The 20,457-nt window shown below is 40.4% G+C and overlaps 1 protein-coding gene across 3 annotated transcripts in view; it reads left to right on the top strand.

Moving 5' to 3' along the window:
* ENPP1 (ectonucleotide pyrophosphatase/phosphodiesterase 1) overlaps positions 1-20,457 on the top strand; it is a 100,860-nt gene that overhangs the window by 18,918 nt on the left and 61,485 nt on the right. The window contains exon 1 of one of the 3 annotated variants that reach the window (XM_067702073.1): positions 9,943-10,062. The exons of 1 other annotated variant lie outside the window; for it this stretch is intronic. In XM_067702073.1, coding sequence (XP_067558174.1) covers positions 9,958-10,062 — 105 coding nt within the window. In that variant the 5' untranslated portion in view covers positions 9,943-9,957. Of the gene's footprint in view, positions 1-9,942; positions 10,063-10,338; positions 10,583-20,457 lie in introns of those variants that run through there. One more of the 3 variants, XM_067702072.1, reaches the window with a different exon arrangement.

The following is a 20,457-nucleotide window of genomic DNA, read 5'->3' as shown; positions in this document are numbered from 1 at the left end:
TGACTTAATGTATGTAAGCCATTTAAAACAGCGTCCAGCATTATAATAGGCATCAATAAGGGACTGCATTTATTACTGCTAAATTGAGAGGCTGGGGGTGGGGACTGGCACACATGCATTGCTTGTGGGAGAGTAAATTCATTTACTCCATGTAAGGGCCATGTGCCAGGATCTTTAGAAACGAAAAGAAGTGACAATCCAGCATTTCCATGTATTTAAGTATATTCTACAAATGTGGTCCACATTTGGGAAATAAGGTGTATGCAGAGGTATATTCATTGTAACATTGTTTGTAGTGGCGAGACTAGAAACAGCCTAATATCGCACTCCATCCACAGGGAATTGGTTTAAAAATGTGGTTCCTTGGTACAATAAAATCTTGTGAAACTACTGAAAACCTTTCAGTCTCCTCAGAGTAAACAGATAATGAGAACTGCCTCATGAGTAGGGAGGGAGGGTGAGGGCACAGCTCTCTAGCTGTCACTGTCTTGTAAACAGTGAAGGGAAGGGAGCAAAAGCAGTCTGCAAATTGCACAGCTCAGTGCCTAGCGTATTGTAAAGGCCCCCAAAGTGGTAACTGGCATTGTTTTATTATTTGTCATCATTTATTTTCTCCATATAATAGAGCCACATTGCCACGGGCTCCACGGGCCACCTGGAGTTGTATCAATGTCTATTAGAGATATCATTGGCTTTAAGCCTTTGCTCAAAAAAAAAAAAAACATCTCTCAGCTGCTTGCCAGACAGGTCTGTCACAAGCAGCTGTTTCCCAGCCAGTCCCAGTCATGGCTTACAGCCAGGGAGCTGGAGAGCATGCTTGAGTGAACCCTTAAAGTTCTTTTCATCTCTGCTTAGGATTGCTTCACTCTTGTTTACAGTACAGCAACTGCTAGAGAGCAGGGCTGCCCGCTCTGCTCACGCGGTAACCTCTGCTCCCAGCTGGGAGGCCAATCGCTTCCCTGAGGACAAAGGCCTAACATTGTGACCCACAGAGTCCGCATCCCCCAACCCCGGTTGGAAAGACACATAATAATTTACGGAAATAAAATTTTGATACATTTTACAATCTGTGAGGAGGTTCAAATACTTCTAGTCTGAAGAAAGTGTAAAAATAACCAGGATGAATCTTTATGTTGTATTTTTTCATTTTGTCAAGCACGCATTCCTCTGAAATGTTTTTGCAAGTTTAACTGTGTAAGATTGAGGAGAAAAGGCACAACTTTCAATTTCCTTATAACCTATTATAGATCACCTGTTACTTAGAGTGTCTTAGAACTCAAGTTAAAACAAGAAATATTTTTATTGATTTCCTTCCTCAACATCATTCAGTCATTTGCTTTCTTTTCAAATCTCCTTTCAGAGGTACAACACCTCATTTACTGGGATAAAACCTTATTTTCAAATAGATATTTGAATAGATTTTCTAATTTACTGTTTCCTATGTTCAAAATGTACATACCTGAATCACATTTCAAATGTATATTATTGTTATCATCCCTTTCAAGTTTTTTTTTTTTTTTTAACTTGTCAATTCCAGTGCTTCCCTGTTCTCTGAATTACCAAACTGTTTCTGGCATTGTCGGGGTGGTGGTGGGGGATCTTGACTTATTCTCATTTAAAAAAGGGAACCCATAAAACTGGTGGATTAAGAACTGATGTCCGAATAGTTTCCAGTTTATGACTCATAGTCCATATGTCTCATTTCTTCCTATACACAGATCTTACACAACTAGCAAAAGCCATATTTCAAAATCATCTAGGTCTGTGGTCTTATTCCTACTTCTTCCTTATTTTTCAAATCTCAGTGAAAGCATTCCATCCTCAAGGACCCCTTCACTGACCACACATCCTACTCCTACCACAGATTGGTTCAGACATTCCAGTTATATATTCTGCCCTCTTATACTTCACCATAGTGTTTATTACCATTTTTTATTATAGTTCTCAGCATTTATTTGATTATTATCGATCTCCCTTCACTAGACTCTTTAATTCCTTGAGGAGACTGATATTCTCTTACTCATGTATCCTGAATATCTAGATTATTATCTAGAATAACGCTTGGCTCATAGTAGGGATTCAACAAATATTTAGTGAATAAATGAATAAATAGAGATGAAAAAAATGAAGGCATGACTAAAGTCCCCAGAACTGTGACCAGTATATGGTGGCATTCAATAAAATGATAGTTGATATGATTATTGCTGGTCTCCATTCCAGATCAAATCAATTTGCTGAGTATTTTAGTTTGTTGAAGTCTTGATGGTGGCTTCAGAAACAAAGTTATGTGCTCTTTCAAATAACTTTCTTACAGTTGAATTCTTTTCTGTAGTTATGCAATAGACAAATATGTAGATAGAGATAGAAAGAGACACGTGTGTGTATGTGTACACGTGACTGTGTTAATAAGGAATAAATCAGGGCTTCCCTGGTGGCGCAGTGGTTGAGAGTCCGCCTGCTGATGCAGGGGACACGGGTTCGTGTCCCGGTCCGGGAAGATCCCACATGCTGTGGAGTGGCTGGGCCCGTGAGCCACGGCCGCTGAGCCTGCGCGTCCGGAGCCTGTGCTCTGCAACGGGGGAGGCCAAAACACTGAGAGGCCCGCGTACTGCCAAAACAAAAAGAAAAATAAACCTACTAAAATCAAATCATGGCCAAAAGGAGGGGCATTCTTTTGAGAATACAACAACAGGTAAGATCCAAAGACAGTAAGTAAGGTAGAGCTGAGCCACACCGGTAGTGGGTTAGGGTGTTGAAAATCAGGAGGTCACTTCACGTTTTCTCCTGACTCTGCTTCTCTCCAAGTGCCCACTCCATACTTCCCTGTCTGTATCTACCAGAATCCTCTGCTGACTCAGCTTGCACGGTGAGTCCAGCGTGGTCTCTGTCAGCTGCTCTTTCTACATTGTGACTTTCGGCTCTGTCTGATTGCAAAATTCTCAAGCCGCAGCAAACCTTAGAGCTCAAGCCAGAGAAAACCCCGGTCACAGCAGAGTGAATGGATGGGCTGGATTTCTGTGAGGCATCTGATCAAATCATTCGTGACCGCAAGAGCAGGGCCATGTCCCAGGATATGTAAGGCTGTCCTTTCTAGTGGCTCTCAGGAGAATAGGTTTTCTAAAGTAGACGACAGGAGGTATAAGCAATGATAGTCATAAGGACTCTAGCCCTCCAGTTTGGGATTTGTACCTTTCTATGGGCTCCCAATACATTGTGCTGCCCTTTCATAGTTCTCAACATACGGTATTACAATTAACTGTGAATATTTCTGGCTTCCACACTGGGCTAGGAGCTTCTCGTGAGGTTGGACCATTCTTGTTTTTCTTTCTTTATCCCATGTTTCTGGTACAGTCCTTGGTATACAGTAAGTAATCAATAAATGTGCGTTCCAGAGCGCAGGCGGATTAGCATTCAGTATGCATATTTGCAACCTATTTTTCACACTAAATATATATTTTGGGTAAATATATGGTAATTAGCCAAATATGTTGATATGGTAATTTCTCGCCTTTCAGTTCTAGAGCCCTAGAGTCCAAAGGCTCTGTTTTATTTTCTCCACAAAATAAACCTCCAGTTTTCTGCTGACAAGGGGGAAGAATAGTCACCAGCTGCATGGAACTGGGGAGAAGATCTGGCCCTCTAACTGCTTCTTAAACAGACTTTGAACCAATTTGCCCGTTTTTTAGTCCTACCTTCACAGCCTCTAACAGAAGTACCTGGTGTAGCCCATTTTGCATATGTCTGGTTACATCTTGGTTTTCTTCACTTTTGGTTTAGGGTTAGGCTTTCTTTGGTCTGTTAAAGCATTTATCAAGTGTCCACCTGTTTTTCCATCCACTATTGTGTTATTCTCGTCATGTCTTGCCAATTCTCTTTGTCCCCGAGGATTTATGCCTTTAAAAAAGGCATTCTTTTGTCTTAGTATGGTCTGGGGAGAAAGTGAAAGCAAATGTACCCATTTGATCCATCATCTTTTTCCAGACGTCCCTGTTTGCATGATTTCCTTTTTTTAATTTTTAAAAATCACTTTTATTGAGGTACATTTGATACATACTAAAATTCTTTGATTTTAGGTCTACGATTCAATGAGTTTTGACAGATATATGCAGTCGTATAACCACCAATATCATAATGTAGAGCATTTCTATTACTCCAAAAAGTCCCCTTGTGCCCATTTATAGTCAATTTCCTCCTCTCACCCTGATCCTAGCAAACACAAGCCTGCTTTCTGTCACTACAGTTTTGTCCTTCTAGAATTTCACATAAAATTGTTTATAATATTCCCTTATCCTCCTAATGTTTGTAGAATCTGTAGTGTTTGTGCCACCTGTTTCACAATATTAGGAATTTGTTTCTTTCCCAACAAGTCTAATTAGAGGCTTATCAATTTTATTAAGCTTTGCAAATAAATATATTTTGGTGTCATTGAGTTTCTCCATTTCTTTCTCGTTTTGATTTCATTAATTTCTATCCTTCACTATGTTTGTTTCTTTTATATAAAATATAACAGTCCTTAGCTACCCATTATTAATATGATGAAAAGACATTTTTAATATGTTTTGTCTAATTTTATTTTATTGGTAATATAGTATTCCTTTGATTGGCAGTTCCCTATTATTAGTTAGGGCATTGCTTTGAATATTTTCTTGGCCATATGCTTTTCTATTTCTGGTAAGTGCCTTTCTTTTTTAATAAAAAGAGTTGGGTTTTTTGTCATTTTTTTAAATACTTAAGTTTTTCAAAATATCATTAACTTTAAATGATTATAAACTCCCTTGTATATTAAGAAAGATCATACTTCATCTCTCTCATTTATTCATTCTTTTAAAAAACGTTTGTTTGAAAAACCAGGAGCTATGAGGTAATTTTTGATAATCACCTATATTTTTTTTCATATGCATTTGAGGGGTTTTTGTGCATTAGTTTATGTTCACGTTTTTATCTTTTAGAAGTTTATACTGGAATAACATATGAGATATCTTTTTTTATACTGTTTTTCCAATATTTTGGCTTTAGGTGGCTTAAGGTATAAAGAAGTAGAAAGCTTTTCCCCCCACTATTCTCCATATTACGAGAATGAACAAATCTGTCTTACACTGGGCCAGACTTAAGCATCTGACATTCTGGATGATGTCACCAGCAGTGAGGAAGAGGAAATTCTTACTCTTTGGGGTTCACAGCTGCAGTATTCCTCCTTGTCTCCCAAGATTTTAGACTATGCTGCAACTATGGCATCTTTGTAGCACATGTTCTCTCAGATGAGTGAGAAGGAAAGCCATGTGCTTGTCTCAGGCTTGGTCCTGTGTGTCCCATGTTCATACCTAACCAGCTTTGATGACCACATCAACAGAAAAAATGGGATTCCCCATATTGATGAGTCAAAAAAATGTCAGCATCTTTCCTATATACGTGTTACATGTGATTATATACTTGCGGGGTAAATATGGATAATAATTTTGAAGAGAATGGTGAGTTAAATTTTTTTTTTCTGTGTGAGGGATCTGATACCTGACCAACTAGAATTATCCACTTGCCTCAGAGCTGGGAGAGGAAGATAAGGTGGGCAGCCTTGGCTTTATTATGCCCAATATACAAAGATAAAGGAATTGCTACCAGTTTTCAACTGCAAAAATATAATTGTAATACCTACTTCAAGGATACGTAACACCCACTTCAAAGCCAGGTGTCGTTAAGAGACAAAACAATTTCTAAATTTTTTAAGCTCTCACAAACAAATTAAGTGTGAAGCCTGAAAGACTTGAATGTTCAGCGGACTATAAACCGTGGGAATACAGAACTCAGGAGATGATGCATGAAAAGTCCCTGCTACACTGCAATGAGAGAAAGTTGACTCTTGGTTTCTGTGGAGTGTGGAAAGGAGAAAGGTGAGAGGGAAGTGCTCAGTTAGACACCTTTCTGATGGCTTTACCTTTTGTGAGCTGAAATCCTGGATGGGAAGGTAAGTGTTCGGCAGGTTGAATAGAAAGGCTGAAGCAGAGATGCTTCTACCCTACTTCCTGATTGGGCCTCTGTGGGCAGAACGTTCCCCTCATCGATATGGAGGGCCTTCGTCCAAATGAAAAATGTTTACACCGTGTGGCTAGGCAGAATCTGATGTAGCGGATGAAAGCTGGCTCTACTGTAGGAAGGGAGCAATACTGAATTTCTCGCATGCTTTTGGGGATGTGGAAGTTACCTGAATTGAGAGCCAGTGGAGTTACCCAGTGGGCCTTATAGTCAAAGATAAGATGACCCTAACAATCGTCTCAGGGTTCCGTAAACTGACCAAAGGCAGACAAGTTGAGAAAGCATTTATTCTTGAAAAACTGCTAGGGTTGGATAAGAACAGTGGGAGTTTGTAGCCTTTAGCCATCAGAGGGGCAGACTTGATTTCGTGAGGTGATGGTGGAGTGTGAAAATGGCAAAATCTATAGAAAACAGCAGGAAGAATCTGAAGTTTTAAGTCCAGGAGAGTACTGAAAGAAAAAATTCTCAGAAAAATAATCAGAATCCAGAGTAGCTGTAACATATTACCTACAAGTCCAGTTTTCAACCAAAAATTACAGTACTTGCAAGGAACCAAGAAAGTCTGACTCAGATTCATGAAAAAAAAATCAGTGTGTGTGTGTATGTGTGTGTGTGTGTGTGTGTCTGTATGCATACTGTGTTTTCTTAATTTCTTTAAAAAAACCTAAGGTTTAAAACAATGATTATAACACTGCATCATTGGCTTTATAACATATAGATTAATACTTATGATAATAATGGCAGAAATGAGGAATCAGAACATGGAGATCTATTACAGAAAACAATGTTATATTTTACCAGAATGAAGTCAGTATTAATCTGAAGTAGATGGTAAATTAAAGATGCATATTATAACCTCTAGAGCAACTACTAAGAAAGGAACTCTTTAGAAAAGGTAAAATTCAACAGAGGAATTAACATGGTATAATAAAACATATTTGAAATACAATTTTAAAGAAGTGAAGGAGAAACAGAAGGACAAAAAAAAAACCCATGAGGCATAGAGAAAACAAATAGCAAAATGGCAGGCATGAATTCAGATTACTTGGTAACCCCAGGTTTTGCTTGACATGAGGTGTAAAAGAGACAATGTGGGGTGGCAGAGGCCGTGGACAACCAAAAAGTGAAGACTGGACAGCAGTTCCCTTTAGATGGGGTCTGCATTTGCCATTTTTCCACAGTTTCTATGACTCAATTGCATTCACTTTCTGCGCTCACTTCACTGACTTTGTTACTTGACAACGAGGTGTGTTTTCTCCATCACAGAGGGGTCAGTATCCCTTCCTGATCCCATGGGCTCTCCCTTTGCAGATGCATATATCCAATGGGAGCTCTCAAACCTTCCCAGAAGTTATATTTAAATCATTTATAGTTATATTTAAATATTTAAATCATGCATAATTTATGTAAAAATTAAATCATTTTATTCTCTTTCTTAGGGGTAGGGATTGAGTGATTTAAATGTGGAAAGGATCTATTTAAATTTTTATGTAAAGTTGGGAAAATGTAAAACATTTTGTTGACATTTAGAGATACTAGTGTAATTTTATGTTATTATTTGTAACACCAGTTTATAAATGAGGCAACCAAGGCTCAGAGAGTTCTCGAACTCTGTACATGGTCAAATTGCAATCCAAGCTTCTTCCAGGAGAAGTATTTTTGCACTTACAAAAAAGAAAGAGAAATCAGGAAGTCAGGCAAAGTCTTAAAAATAAATTAATGCCATGGAAAAAAACTTTTTTTTTCTAGATCTCATAAAAATGAAAGAAACTTGTTTTTTCATTTTAGACTGGGCTAGATGTCTTCCATGTTCCACTGGAGAATTGGAGGGATTTCAGCTGGAGAAGCTCTGGAGCCGGTGCTAAAATAATTACTCTATAGTATATTTCATTTTTTAAAAGCTGAGAAGAGAGTTGTTTCTCAATTTCGAGAAGTCATAGTTCAAACATAGATAACAAGTTGGTTGTGTTTGCTGTTTTGGCCTTACTCATATCCAAAGTTTCAGGCACCAAGGGGCAAGTGTTTACATATTTTTGTACAGTACAACTTAAGGAATCATAAAATCTTCCACCCTCATCTTTTCTGCTGTACTAGATTACAGTTCTCAATCATTGAATGACACATTCATTGTTCACCTTTACACTAACCGGAGAAGTTTTGTTGCAATTTCTGTCTCTTGACCTTATTGTGCTTTGGAGTGTGAAGCTGTCCCTCAGATCATTTTGAATATAAACAAGATGGAGACAAGACTTGTCTATAGCTCAGCGTGTGGCTAAACAACATGCGTGGCCCACTTGATCCACTTTTATTCTAATTTTAGGGTTTCAACTGGATTTTTATAGTTACCCATAAAAGTCCCAGTTGGGTGCTTCCCTGGTGGCGCAGCGGTTGAGAGTCCACCTGCCAATGCAGGGGACACGGGTTCGTGCCTCCGTCTGGGAAGATCCCACAGGCCGCAGAGCGGCTGGGCCCGTGAGCCATGGCCGCTGAGCCTGCGCGTCCGGAGCCTGTGCTCGGCAACGGGAGAGACCACAACAGTGAGAGGCCCGCGTACCGCAAAAAAATGATTTTTTGACTTGGGATGCAGACAATACACTTATTTCATTTGTTTTCTCAAGTTCAAAGCCACTTTGGAATGACTCTGTTGAGTTGCTTTTAGAAGTTTTTACACTCATTTGACCAGTCTCCGTAAATCTTTGTCCTTGACTCTAATTTTTGGAAACAGTCAAAGGAAAATTTAGAGCCACGTTTGGGGTAAAAAATTGTGTGACTATGTGGTAGTGAAAAGCTGTTTCTCTTGGGTGGTTTGGTTTGAAAGCTGACTCAAAGGTAATTAAAAAAAAAAAAAGAGCTCAATAGTGCTTTGAGGGATGGCCTTTACTTCTTCCAGATGTCAGTTACCCTTTCCACTAAGCTCTCGTAATATACTATGTGTGATTCTATTATGCATATATAATTTGGGTTTTAGTTTTTTGTTTACTGCCTTCACCCTGTTTGATCAGACTGAGAGCCACTTGGGAAAGATATACTTCTGTGCATCTTTGATATTGTTGGAGACCACTGACATTGTTGGAAGCCAAGAGATTGAACTGAAGGATTCATTATTAGAATGAATGAATCAATCAAGCAGTATAAATGGAAAGCATCCCAAGTTAACTATTTTAAAGGGGACAACACACACCTTATATGTTAAGCATCCATTCTCATTTAAAAAAATATTTGTATATATTCCTGAAATCAAAATGAATTGAAAATTAATTGATATTGGATGGTATAACTTTCCTTGGTCACTAAAGTCAGTTCCGGGTATGGAAAGTCATTGTTTTCCGCTTGACAACCAAGACTCACGTCACTACACACTTGTGGTTTTTCTAATTGATGAGCAAGGAAATGTAAAAGTTGTAGAATCAAAGGTGAAGCAAAACCCACCAAGAATTATAGCCTACTGTTCGTGTCCTAGTTCAAAAACAAAGTATCAAAGTATTCCAGACTGTTGAAATTTTTGACGTTGCTAACAAGTATTGGCGGCAATCTCAGGAGAGTGCAGCGCGGACACTTTGAAGCTTTCGATGTATAAGGTCTAAAAGAACTAATAAACAAATAAAGCAAGAGCAGCCCTCGCCCCCAGCACAGAAACCACAGAAAATTATCTCTCTTTTATGTGTGCATTTGTAAATTCAGGTATTTTAAGGTTGGATAGTCCTGAGTAGCGTAGGTAGTGGATAGCAGGGCTTTGAGCGAATTCTTGTCTGTTTCTACGTAGGAGACAAAGGTCGCTTCCCCCAACGCTTGACCCCATAGCCTCTCTGCTTGTCCATCCAGAAACACACACGTCTGTCCTGACTGCACTCTCCCGCCTTTGAGAAGCTGCACTGGCCCGGAGGCCGGATCCTTCCTCTCCTACGCTCTATTTTGAGGCCCCATGATCTCATGCCCTCTGCAGACCACGCTCTGCAGTTCCAGTCCAGCCCGCGCCGCGAGACCATGCAGGGCGATTCCTCCAAGTGTTCGGCTGGTGGCCGGGGCGCGAGGCGGGTAAGGCTGGGGAGTGGGAGGTGGGGAGTTAAAGACGCGCCCACGTAAAGGACCCAAAATAACCCACACGCAGAGGGACCGCCATCAGACAGGAAGCCAAATAATCCGGGGCGTTGAGCTGCTTTCCCCTCATTCGCAGCGCCGGGCCGCGGGGGCCGAGCCAAGGGTCTGGCGGCGAGGGGCGGGCGCGGCGGTCGGGGCGGGGCGGGGTGAGGCGGGGCTCGTGCGGAGCCTATTAAAGGAGCGGCGGGGCAGTGATAGCCGAGTGCCCAGCGCCACGATGGAGCGTGACGGCTGCGTTGGGGTTGGGAACCGCGGCGGCGAGGGCGGGCGCGGCTCCCGGGAGGGCCCTGCGGGGAACGGCCGCCACCCGGGCCGTGGCTCTACAGCCGAGGCGCCCGGGGAGCCGCCGGCGGCCTCGTCCCTGCTGGCCCCCATGGACCTGGGGGAGGAGCCGCTGGAGAAGGCGGCGCGCGCCCGCACGGCCAAGGACCCCAACACCTATAAAGTGCTCTCGCTGGTAGGTCCCGGCCGGCCCGGCGCGCGGGAGGGCGGGGAGGGCGGCACCCGCTCCTGCGCTCCGAGCGGGCGCGGTCAGCACCCGGGGCCCGGAGAGAGACAGCTTTTGTGCCGCTCCTCTTCGCCTTCTCGCTCTCCTCTACCGGCTTTATCGGTGCTCATCACCGCCGAGCCTTCTCTTCCCCCCGGGGGAATAGTTCACTCTCACTTGTATTACTGATGCTCAGAAGGGCCTGTTTATGAAACCAGGCTGTTAAAAATCGAGATCTTTAGAAATCCCATCTCTCCCCCGCCCGAAGAGAGCACAAGGTTTTTCGTGGGGAAAACTGACCAGCCCGAAAATTGTTGGTCTTAGGAAGGACGGACAAGGTGTTTTTGTTTCGTTTTGTTTTTTTAATTTTATTTTTTAATTTAATTTTTTACCTCTTTTGGGGGAATCTGGGTGCAGTATTGATGACTTTCCTTGCATTAACCGATTCCACTTGAAAAGATTTAACAGAGCTCTTTAAGTTGTATCAGGAACTCTAGAAAATACTTTTTCTCTTGGCTCTGTGTAGGAATTTCCGTGCAGCTGTTCAGAAATTCCGTCAATATTCATGTTATGTGAATGTGAAGAAAAGTTAATGATTCTTCGTCTACTCTTTCAATCATAGGTGACACGGTTTTCGTTGCTAAAAGAAGTACTCACTCTCTCTCTGCTATTTTGTCGTGACAGTTGCAGGATCCACAGTCAATTTTATGAAGTGTGGGGTGGCTTTTCATTCTACATGTATGGTAGGAAGTGCTGGGCTGAGAGTCAGAAGCCTGGGTTCTTGCTTTCATGGCCGCTATTAATTGCTGGGGCCTCCTATAACTCTCCCCAAACCTCAATTTCTTCTATGTTAAAATGAGGACAACATCACTTCTATGTGCATCAGATAAGATTATTGTGAGGGTCACTGTGCAACATTGCATGTGGAGGAGTAAATTCGAAAACTACAAGGAGATACAATCATTTTACTGTATTATATGCAAGTGACAGTTCTATGTATAGTGTACCTTAAAGCATATAATCACTTACATATTATGATTAAACAATGCAGTGTAGAGGATATCTTTTCTGATTTTTGAAATCTTTCCTTTCATAAGCATTTCCATTTTCACTACGTCTTGGGTATCGTGGAGATGATACAGTGCTCTGAGGAACCAACATTCCTAGACTAAAGAGATGGTGTCATATAATTAGTACTTAAAAATAAGCCTAAGATTCAAAGGGTAAGTGTCCCAAAACACATACTGTTTGTATCTCAAGATACATTTCTGCATCATGTATCACTGTTTAAGAACACCTGATATTGATGAGAACTTAGTTTTAGTCTTTTGAGTCACCTTTTTTGTTTTTGTCAATGGAAGACCTTAGCTTTTGCAACACTATCACTTAACTTAGTATCAGTACTTTTCAGTGTTTGGCAGGCATTCAATAATTGTACGTCGAATCTGTAACTCCGGTGTGAAATCACTTCAACGTGCCAATCTACAGTCTTGAAAGTTTGGTAAATTGCCAGTTGCTAAATTCCATTTTAAAATCTTTCCTATTCATTTACCCATAAATCCACAATAGGTATCAGCAGAGATCTGCCTTTGGAACATGCATTTCAGTCTTTGACACCTGCAGTCAGCTGGTCAAAAAGCATTTCTTTATGCTCTGATGATGCAACTCTGGGCTTTGACATGGAAGTGTCTTTAGTACTTTTACAAGTAGGACAATCATGAATATTTTTTATGCCATTAGGAGGGGGTCTCTTGCTGTAACACACGTTGAGTTGGACAGAATTCTTACTTCATGACTTTTGATGAAATACAGTGGGCCATTAATGTACACCAAAACTCATTGCTGTATTTTTGAAACTCTTAATTAATGGTTTCAGGTGAAAGTGAAACCTCTTACCCATTCTTCTTTCCCTTCCCTACTTCAATACCCTTCTTCCCTCTAGACTTTCCCAAATGATGCATTTCTAAAGGGAAAAGTCTCTAAGAGGAGCCTGACAGTTGTCATCAAAGAGCTCTGGGACATGTCTTCTAGAGAGAAGCTGTAATTATGGGATTCCTTTTTCAGGTGAAACATCAGCACACTTTTCATAAACCTGAAGAAATGGGTTGACTAGTTGCATCTGGGATTGGGATTACAAGAGCCCAACCACTGAGGTGGTCCTCAGCCACACGGTTGTTATCTAGTAGGATAAACACAAGAGTTGCCTTCTGGAGAGATAGGCAGTGGTGACACGACTGTTGCATTTTTCTGAAAATGTTTCGGATAAACTTAAATGCCGGAGGTATGTGAGAGTAGATGCAGAAGGGACGATCCCGCCCTACGCTGGCTTCTCCCCATTTGATCCCTAGGAAGACCACAGGCTCTGCTCTGGAGGCTTTGGCCCTGGGCTCTGGAAGTACTCATGCCTAGGCACTAAGCCAGACTGTGGAAAACCCCAGAAGGGCAAATAAGTACATGCTTCAGTAGATATGTTAGATCTGGATGCCTTTACTGGTTCCAAGTTAAGTTTTGAACTGAAATGTCAGCTTCCACTGAGGTTGGCCACGGACATTTATTTGAAATAACTTTCCTGTTCCCTGGCAGGTATTTTCAACCACGTTGCAGTACACTTCTCCACTGTACAGTAAGCTCTTCCACGGCATAATTTTGTGTTTGTGACCTTCTGCTGTCCTTATGAATACATATACCTGTGTGTGTGTTCATAAGGGGCCTTGTGTGTGGGTGGCTGTGAGTGAAGACAACTTTCACCTTTTGATGAAACAGTTCTTTGTAAGTGGCAGAAGTTGCCTTGTTTATTAGAAATTTGAGTGTGAAAGTTATTAATTCTGTTAGCTTTTCTCTCCCTCTTGCATCATATCATCTTATTTCTAGAATACAGCATGGAGAATATTCAAGACAGTCCTCTGCTCTTAATCTGACTCAGAATTGACATTGCTTTTTGGTTTGTAAAATTTTATATCTGTCCAGCTATAGTTGAGCATTTTATTTCAAAAATGACCAGAACATCTTAGGGGCCAGAGACATCTCCTGTTTTCCCTTATGATGTTTGTTGCACATGTTCTAATAAAATGTACCCAAGGTTTTTAGGAACCCAGCAAGACTGTTGTGTTTACTTCTGGGCCAAAGATGGTACCTCACACTCAGTGTCAGCTTTTGGTCGAATGAATGAAGTGCACTTTTACTTAGACTGAGTAACACTTTGACTTGGAAAAGGACAAGATGGGAAGACTAAATACACAACCACATACCCATATGGCCAGTTGAAAGTCAGGAATCCAAATACAGATGCATTAATAGAGATGACATTGGGTATCAATTCAGGGATAAGATCAACCTGAAATATCATTTGTTTAGCACATAGGGAGACGGAAGAGGCAGTGAATGAATGATAAACAAAAGTTCCCAACTAAGGCCAGCATATCGAAGAGGCCAGCAGGGCCTCCACGATAACTTGGATTCAGAATCAAGATCTAGCTACTGGGCATGCCCTCAGAAAGAAACAAGGCAGGTGCAGCCGTTTGGCAGGTACAAACAAGGCCATCCTTCAGGTACAAATGGGTCTCCCTTGCTTATACCAAGGCATCTTCTGTTTTGGTGACTTTGCTGTCACACCCCAAATGCAGTCCTTGTGGCTCTTGTGGGGAACTGTTTTCTTCAGCATTGCTTTCTGTGACTTCCTTTCTTCTGCTTTGAGTCATATTCTGGTGTTTCTCTCTCTCACCATTTATATTTCAGCGGTTTCTACTTCATGCAGCCTCTTAGGAATACACAGGCACCCTTTCAACCCTTTTTTTTTTTCCATTCTATTCCACTTTTTCAGTTACCTCTGGGCACTCAGTTTTGCTGTCTCCTGCCCCATCATATCCTAATCATGACTGTGACTCATGACTCTCGCTAGAGCCATGTTGAGAGACCTTATGCATTTTGTATAATAAAGATCTTGGGACCATTAGCCTTTTTAGAATATTTATAGGAATTTTTTTATCAGCTTCTTATCTTCCTCCAGGCAACTCTTTTTCTCAGATATCAGTATTAAAGGCAAATGAAAGTAGTTTTAAATTCAGTTTTGTTTTTGATCATTTCCATTGCAAAATATCTGTGTTACTCTTAAGACATAGCAAATGTATTTCATCTATATTATGGACATTTTAGACAAGCCAAAGAACTTAATCATGATTCATAACTTTGGGGGAGGGTAGGTAGGGGGAAAGCCACTTCAAGTTTCAAATAACATAGGAACAAAAACCTTTTGGAATACAACTTGTAATTAGAGATCTGCCTCTGGTTAAAATAAACATGCCTCCACCAACCATGAAATATCCCCCAAACAACAAAAATAAACAAGAAACCTTTTAGCAGATGAGCCCAAGGCAGAACATAGGTTACTCTTCTAAGTTGTGTGCAACAAGAACTGATACTCAGAGTGCTGACCCAATATGAAAACCCTTTGGCATCAAACGAGAGCTAAGTTATGTATTTACCAAGGAAAGAAAGTATAATAATATATTTAAAAGGGCTTCTCAAAAGAATGACCCGAATGTTCAGCTAAATATTAACTGGAACATTCTGTTTCCTGAGTGTTTTAATTGTATGAGGTTTGATTACAAGAATTAAGATATTATCGCTATCATTATAGAAATCAAATAATGTGACATTTGTCTAAACTATGAAGTATACTAGAAGAAATAACTTAATAGTTAGTGAAAGAATACCACTATTAAAATCTAACATTTCTCTTTTTTTAAATTTCATCTCATAAGGTGAGATACTAATTTTACCTTGATCTTGAGCAAATTCAGAGATGAGAAAAATATTATCAAGCTGCGCATCTGTAGGTAGGGGAGCATGGGAAGATGTAACTGTCTCATCTTTAAGCAAGTATAAGGTCAGTGACGTAGAAATCAGTTCTGAAAATCCTTTCTAGTTCCATCTAAGTCAGTCTATCTTGTGCTGGGCCCCCTCCCACCTCCCTGAGAGTCTTCATTAACAAACAAACAAACAAACAAAAATATATTATTGATAGTATTTTTCATTTTATCCTCCCACTTTTGGTTTTTAGAATAACGTTCGGTGGAAAAGTAGGCGGTAAAAGTTCAGATGATTATTACATAGCACTTTGCACTTTCAGAAGCATTTTCTCATATATTTTTAATTGATCCTTGGCATATCAGCAACTCTGAAATAGGAAAGTATGGTGACAGTCAATCCTAGTTTACAGATAAGGAAACTGAGGCTCGCAGAGGTGTTTCTTAAACATTAGGGCGCATAGGAACCAGCTGGGAACTGTTAAAAGACCATAGATTCCAGGGCTCCAATCCCAGAGATTGTGATTTAGAAGATCTGAAATTCTTATGGACTGAAGGGTTGTGTCCCTCCCAAATTCATATGTTGAAGTCCCAACCCACCAATGTGATGATATATGGCAGTGGGGCCTTTCAGAGGTAATTAGATTTAGATGAGGTCATGAAGATGGAACTCTCATGATGGAATTTGTGGCCTTGTAAAAAGGGGAAGAGAGAGAGGAGGTCTGAGCACACACACCCACCCACAGAGGAAAGACCATGTGAAGACATAGTGAGAAGGCAGCCATCTGCCAGCCAGGGAAAGAGCCCTCACCAGGAAGCAAATTGGTCAATTCCTTCATCTTGGACTTCTGAGCCTCTAGAACTGTGAGAAATACATTTCTGTTATTTAAGCCACCCAGTCTATGGCGTTTTGTTATAGCAACTTGAGCAGACTAAGGTAGGAATGGATCTAAAGAATCTGTATTTTTTAAACAAGGACCTCAAGTTGTTCAGATGCAGTTGGTTCAGTTATTCCACTTCTAGAAACAGTGGGTTAAAATTATAGGCATAAGTCACATCATTTGTAAGTAGTGAACTGTGATAACTGAAAGGACTTTTAACTACAGAGTTTTATTCTGGACTAATGGCTAACCCCCCGTCCCCCATTTATTTCCCTTTTATCAGTGTGAAGTCAATAATCATGTTATCATGAGCTTCCAAAGTATACAGATTTGGGGAAAAGTGACTTCCTTCTTAATCTGAGTTTCCTTCTTAATATATCTTTAGGTGTACTACAACAGGAAAATAGAGTCATGATAGTCGTTTTGGAGTGAGTGAATTTTCGCAAGCATATCTCATTTGTGGGTCAGTCATTTTCTCACCATACCTTAGGACTTTACACAGATTTAGGTGGCAAATATCCTGTCAGTGATGTGGTTTGAGACCCTTAAAGATCACTCTATCTTGGTTTTCAGGGAATAGTCCTGAGAAAGTATTGGGCTGGCCAGAAAGTTTGTTCGGTTAATGAATATGTTGTTCAATAAAGTTCTTGGTGAAAATGAAAAATGTCTTTTATGTTTACTTAAAACCGAAGGAACTTTTGGGCCAACCCAATAGTTTATTCCTAGAGCTGACTTCTTTCCCTTGATAAGTTTTTTGGCATTAGCAAGCATCTGGAGCCTTTGGTCTCTCATGGAGAGAGAGAACTGAAAAACTCAACAGTTTTTTTATGATGCTATTATACAATAAAATAAATTTAGCTATTATTATGTGATTTTTTTTTTCCAAATAGAGTTTCATATTACTCCAGAGTACCTGTAAGTGATTTTGGATAAATATGTTTAGAAGCAAAAGGCAAGACAGGTAGAACAAAGCTTCAGCCAGAGTATTTCAAGCAACAGTTCTCAAAGTGTGGTCTGTAAATCCCTGAGGGGTCCCTAAGAGCCTTCCAAGGGGACTGTGAAGTCTAAACCATTTGAACATTGATAGACATTATTCACCCTTCTCACTGTGCTGCCGTTTACACTGCCGGAAAACTGCTTGCCCCTCAGCAGGAATCAGGGCAGTGGCACCAATTGTACAGGTCCTCATGCATCTGCAGTTAAAACCAAAAAAGCCAGTTTCACTTAATGAAGAAGTGAAAATGTCCTCAATGAAGCAGATTTTATTAAATTTGAACCTAAATTACCTTCCTTTTTAATATTCTGTGCGACGACATTGGAAGTCTGCCTTTAGCACGTCTGCTGCAGCCTGAAGTACTGTCGTTTTCTGGAGGGAAAGCAGTCGAGCTGCTGTTTGAGTTGTGAGCTGAGCTAGCTGCCTTTTTCATGGAACACCATTTTTATTGGAAAGAGCAACTGACAAACCAGTGATTCAGACTTGGGTATTCGGCACATACTTTCGCAAAAATGAAAAGCATTAGCTTGTCACTTCCAGGAAAACAAAATGAGGTACCTGCTGCCTGTGATAAAATTCGATCTTTTAGGTAAAAATTGAAATTTTGGAGAACTTGTTTCTGCCACTGTAAGCTTGACAGCGTCCCAATCCTTAAAGATTTTTTGGACGAAATAGATGGAGATAGTAAGGAATGTGATTTTTTTCATCTGGTACAATGACATGTGTCAACATTTGAAAGAAATACGTAGCTCAGTGAACCAATATTTTCCAAAGGACCAATGGATGATTCACAAAATTATGCATGGGTGTAAGTTCCAATCAAACTGCAAGATAGACTAATGAATTTTAATATAATTGCATTTGCCCCTTTCCTACCTTGAGCTTAAGAGGCACATTGATTAAAGTAGCCCCACCGCTCTTGTGTCTACAGGACATTTCATACACAGTCTGTTTGTTTCTTTAATTGCCTTTCCTTACCCTGCCTTGGCTTGTCCTTTAATTGCTCTTTATTGCTGTCCACTGTGCCAGTCTTCTGCCTTTGCTGTTATCTGGTAACACTCCAATGTTCTTTCCAATTCAACCATCCATCTGTCAGAATATCAAGTAGATTTCACTTTACATTGCTCCATCAATAGAACTCTTCAATTCAAAGTTTCCACTTCAGTACATTCTCAACAATCTACAATATGCTTGACATAATACCAAAACAAAGGAGTCTTAGACCAGGGCTTTTTCAAGTGGTGTTGATGTATTGAGTCAGGTTTGATGTGTTTGGCACAGAGTTTACTCCATAATACTTCATCGTCCAAACACACTGGCTTCCTGTAAAGTGCCACCCCGCACCATTTAGATTAGAAACTTCCGAGACCAGGAGAAATAGGTGAATGCAGTATATCAGGTGGGAAGGGTGTAGGTTAGGAGCACTGTGAATAGACTGTTGATCTTATCTCCTTTCGGATTAACCAGAGAAACAGTACAGAACAGCTCTGCTTGTACACTAATTAAATACCTTACTGATCAGCTCACAGGAAGTAAATGTGAAGAACGTTGACATAGGAAAGTATTTATGCCTTTGTCATTTCTTGGAAACTTCCAAAGGAAAAGAGAACATTGATTTTTCTGGGAAGCTTCAAAGATCTTGAGAGACGGGTCATGTGAAGGGTACTAAACCTGGAGTCACAAGAATTATTTGCTGTGTGACCTTTGAGCAGTTGTTTCACTTTCTGTGACCATAATATGAGAGTTTTGGATTAGGTGGATTTCTTCTAGGTTTTAAATCTTTGTATAGAGAGCTTATAATATTTGTTATAAAGATACTACGTATTGCAGAAATTTCAGAAAGTATAAAGGAGAAAATAAAGATTGTGTACTTGTTATTAATAATTTGGTTTTTTCTCTCAGGACTTTTCTATGTGCATGTATCACTTTTTTTTTTTTTAACAAAAATGGGATCATGCTGCATATACTGTTCTGTTTTCTTTTTTAACTTATATTTCCATTATGAGATTTTCCCATTGCTAGATGGCTTTTTTTTTTTTTAATTTTTGGCTGTGTCGGATCTTAGTTGTGGCACGCAGGATCTTCGTTGATGCTCGTGGGATCTTTCATTGCAGCGTGCGTGCTCTTCCTTGCGGTGCGCAGGCTTCTCTAGTTGTGGCGTGCAGGTTTTCTCTTCTCTATTTGTGGCGCGTGGCTCCAGAGTGCCTGAGCTCTGTAGTTTGTGGCACGCAGTTTCTCTAGTTGAGGCGCATGGGTTCAGTATTTGTGGCACTCGGGCTTAGTTGTCCTGCGGCATGGGGGATCTTAGTTCCCCGATCAGGGATTGAACCCGCGTCCCCTGCATTGGAAGGCGGATTCTTTACCACTGGACCACCAGGGAAGTCCTGCTAGACAGCTTTTTAATGCACCTTTCATGAATGGGATTTTGAGACTTTTATCAACTTTAGTTCATGGGGTAATCTTTGAAAGCATCTCTACTCATACCTCAGACATAATCATTCCCCAAGAATTTAAATATTTTTTAGGACACAGTTTTTGTTTTATTCATCCCTCAACTCCATCTCCATTGCCTATGTCTCTTCTTATGGTTCAATTATTAGTTTTCTGAAAATAATTACTTCCTTGCACTTTGTTTCCGCTCAGAATTTCTCAGAGACTGCCACAACACATGTGGGAAATTGTGTACTCCTAAATGCACTCTTCTTTTCAGCCTTATTTCTCGTCACTCAGGTAACAGTGTTACCACTGAGGGCTTAACACTTACAGCTTCATCCATTCATAGCAATCCTGCAGGCCTGGGACATATATGTGTAGCTATTTATTAGTCCATATTTGTTAAGCACTCAGAGCAGACCCATCACATAGTAAGTGCTGTGTGTTTGTTGAATTCCCATAGGCCTCTGTTGAGTTTACTACATGTCAGACCCTATGTTAAGCCCTTTATCTGCTTAATTGGCACAGTTGTGTGAGGCAGAAGGGAGCAAACGTGTTGGCTGGTGAGTGAGTCTGGTATGGAGCTCACACCTCAGGGGACTCTATGTCCCATATGTTATAGGGGACTCACACATATTATATGCGTAACTTGGATTTAGAAGTTCAAAGGGTTCAGGTTATTTTTCAGCTTCTGCTCTGGTGGTACTTTCCAATTTAGAGGGTCAGAAAGGG

The sequence above is a fragment of the Pseudorca crassidens genome, chromosome 13 (genome assembly GCF_039906515.1).
Source record: "Pseudorca crassidens isolate mPseCra1 chromosome 13, mPseCra1.hap1, whole genome shotgun sequence".
NCBI lineage: Eukaryota > Metazoa > Chordata > Mammalia > Artiodactyla > Delphinidae > Pseudorca > Pseudorca crassidens.
This window is presented reverse-complemented; position numbering and strand designations above follow the sequence as displayed.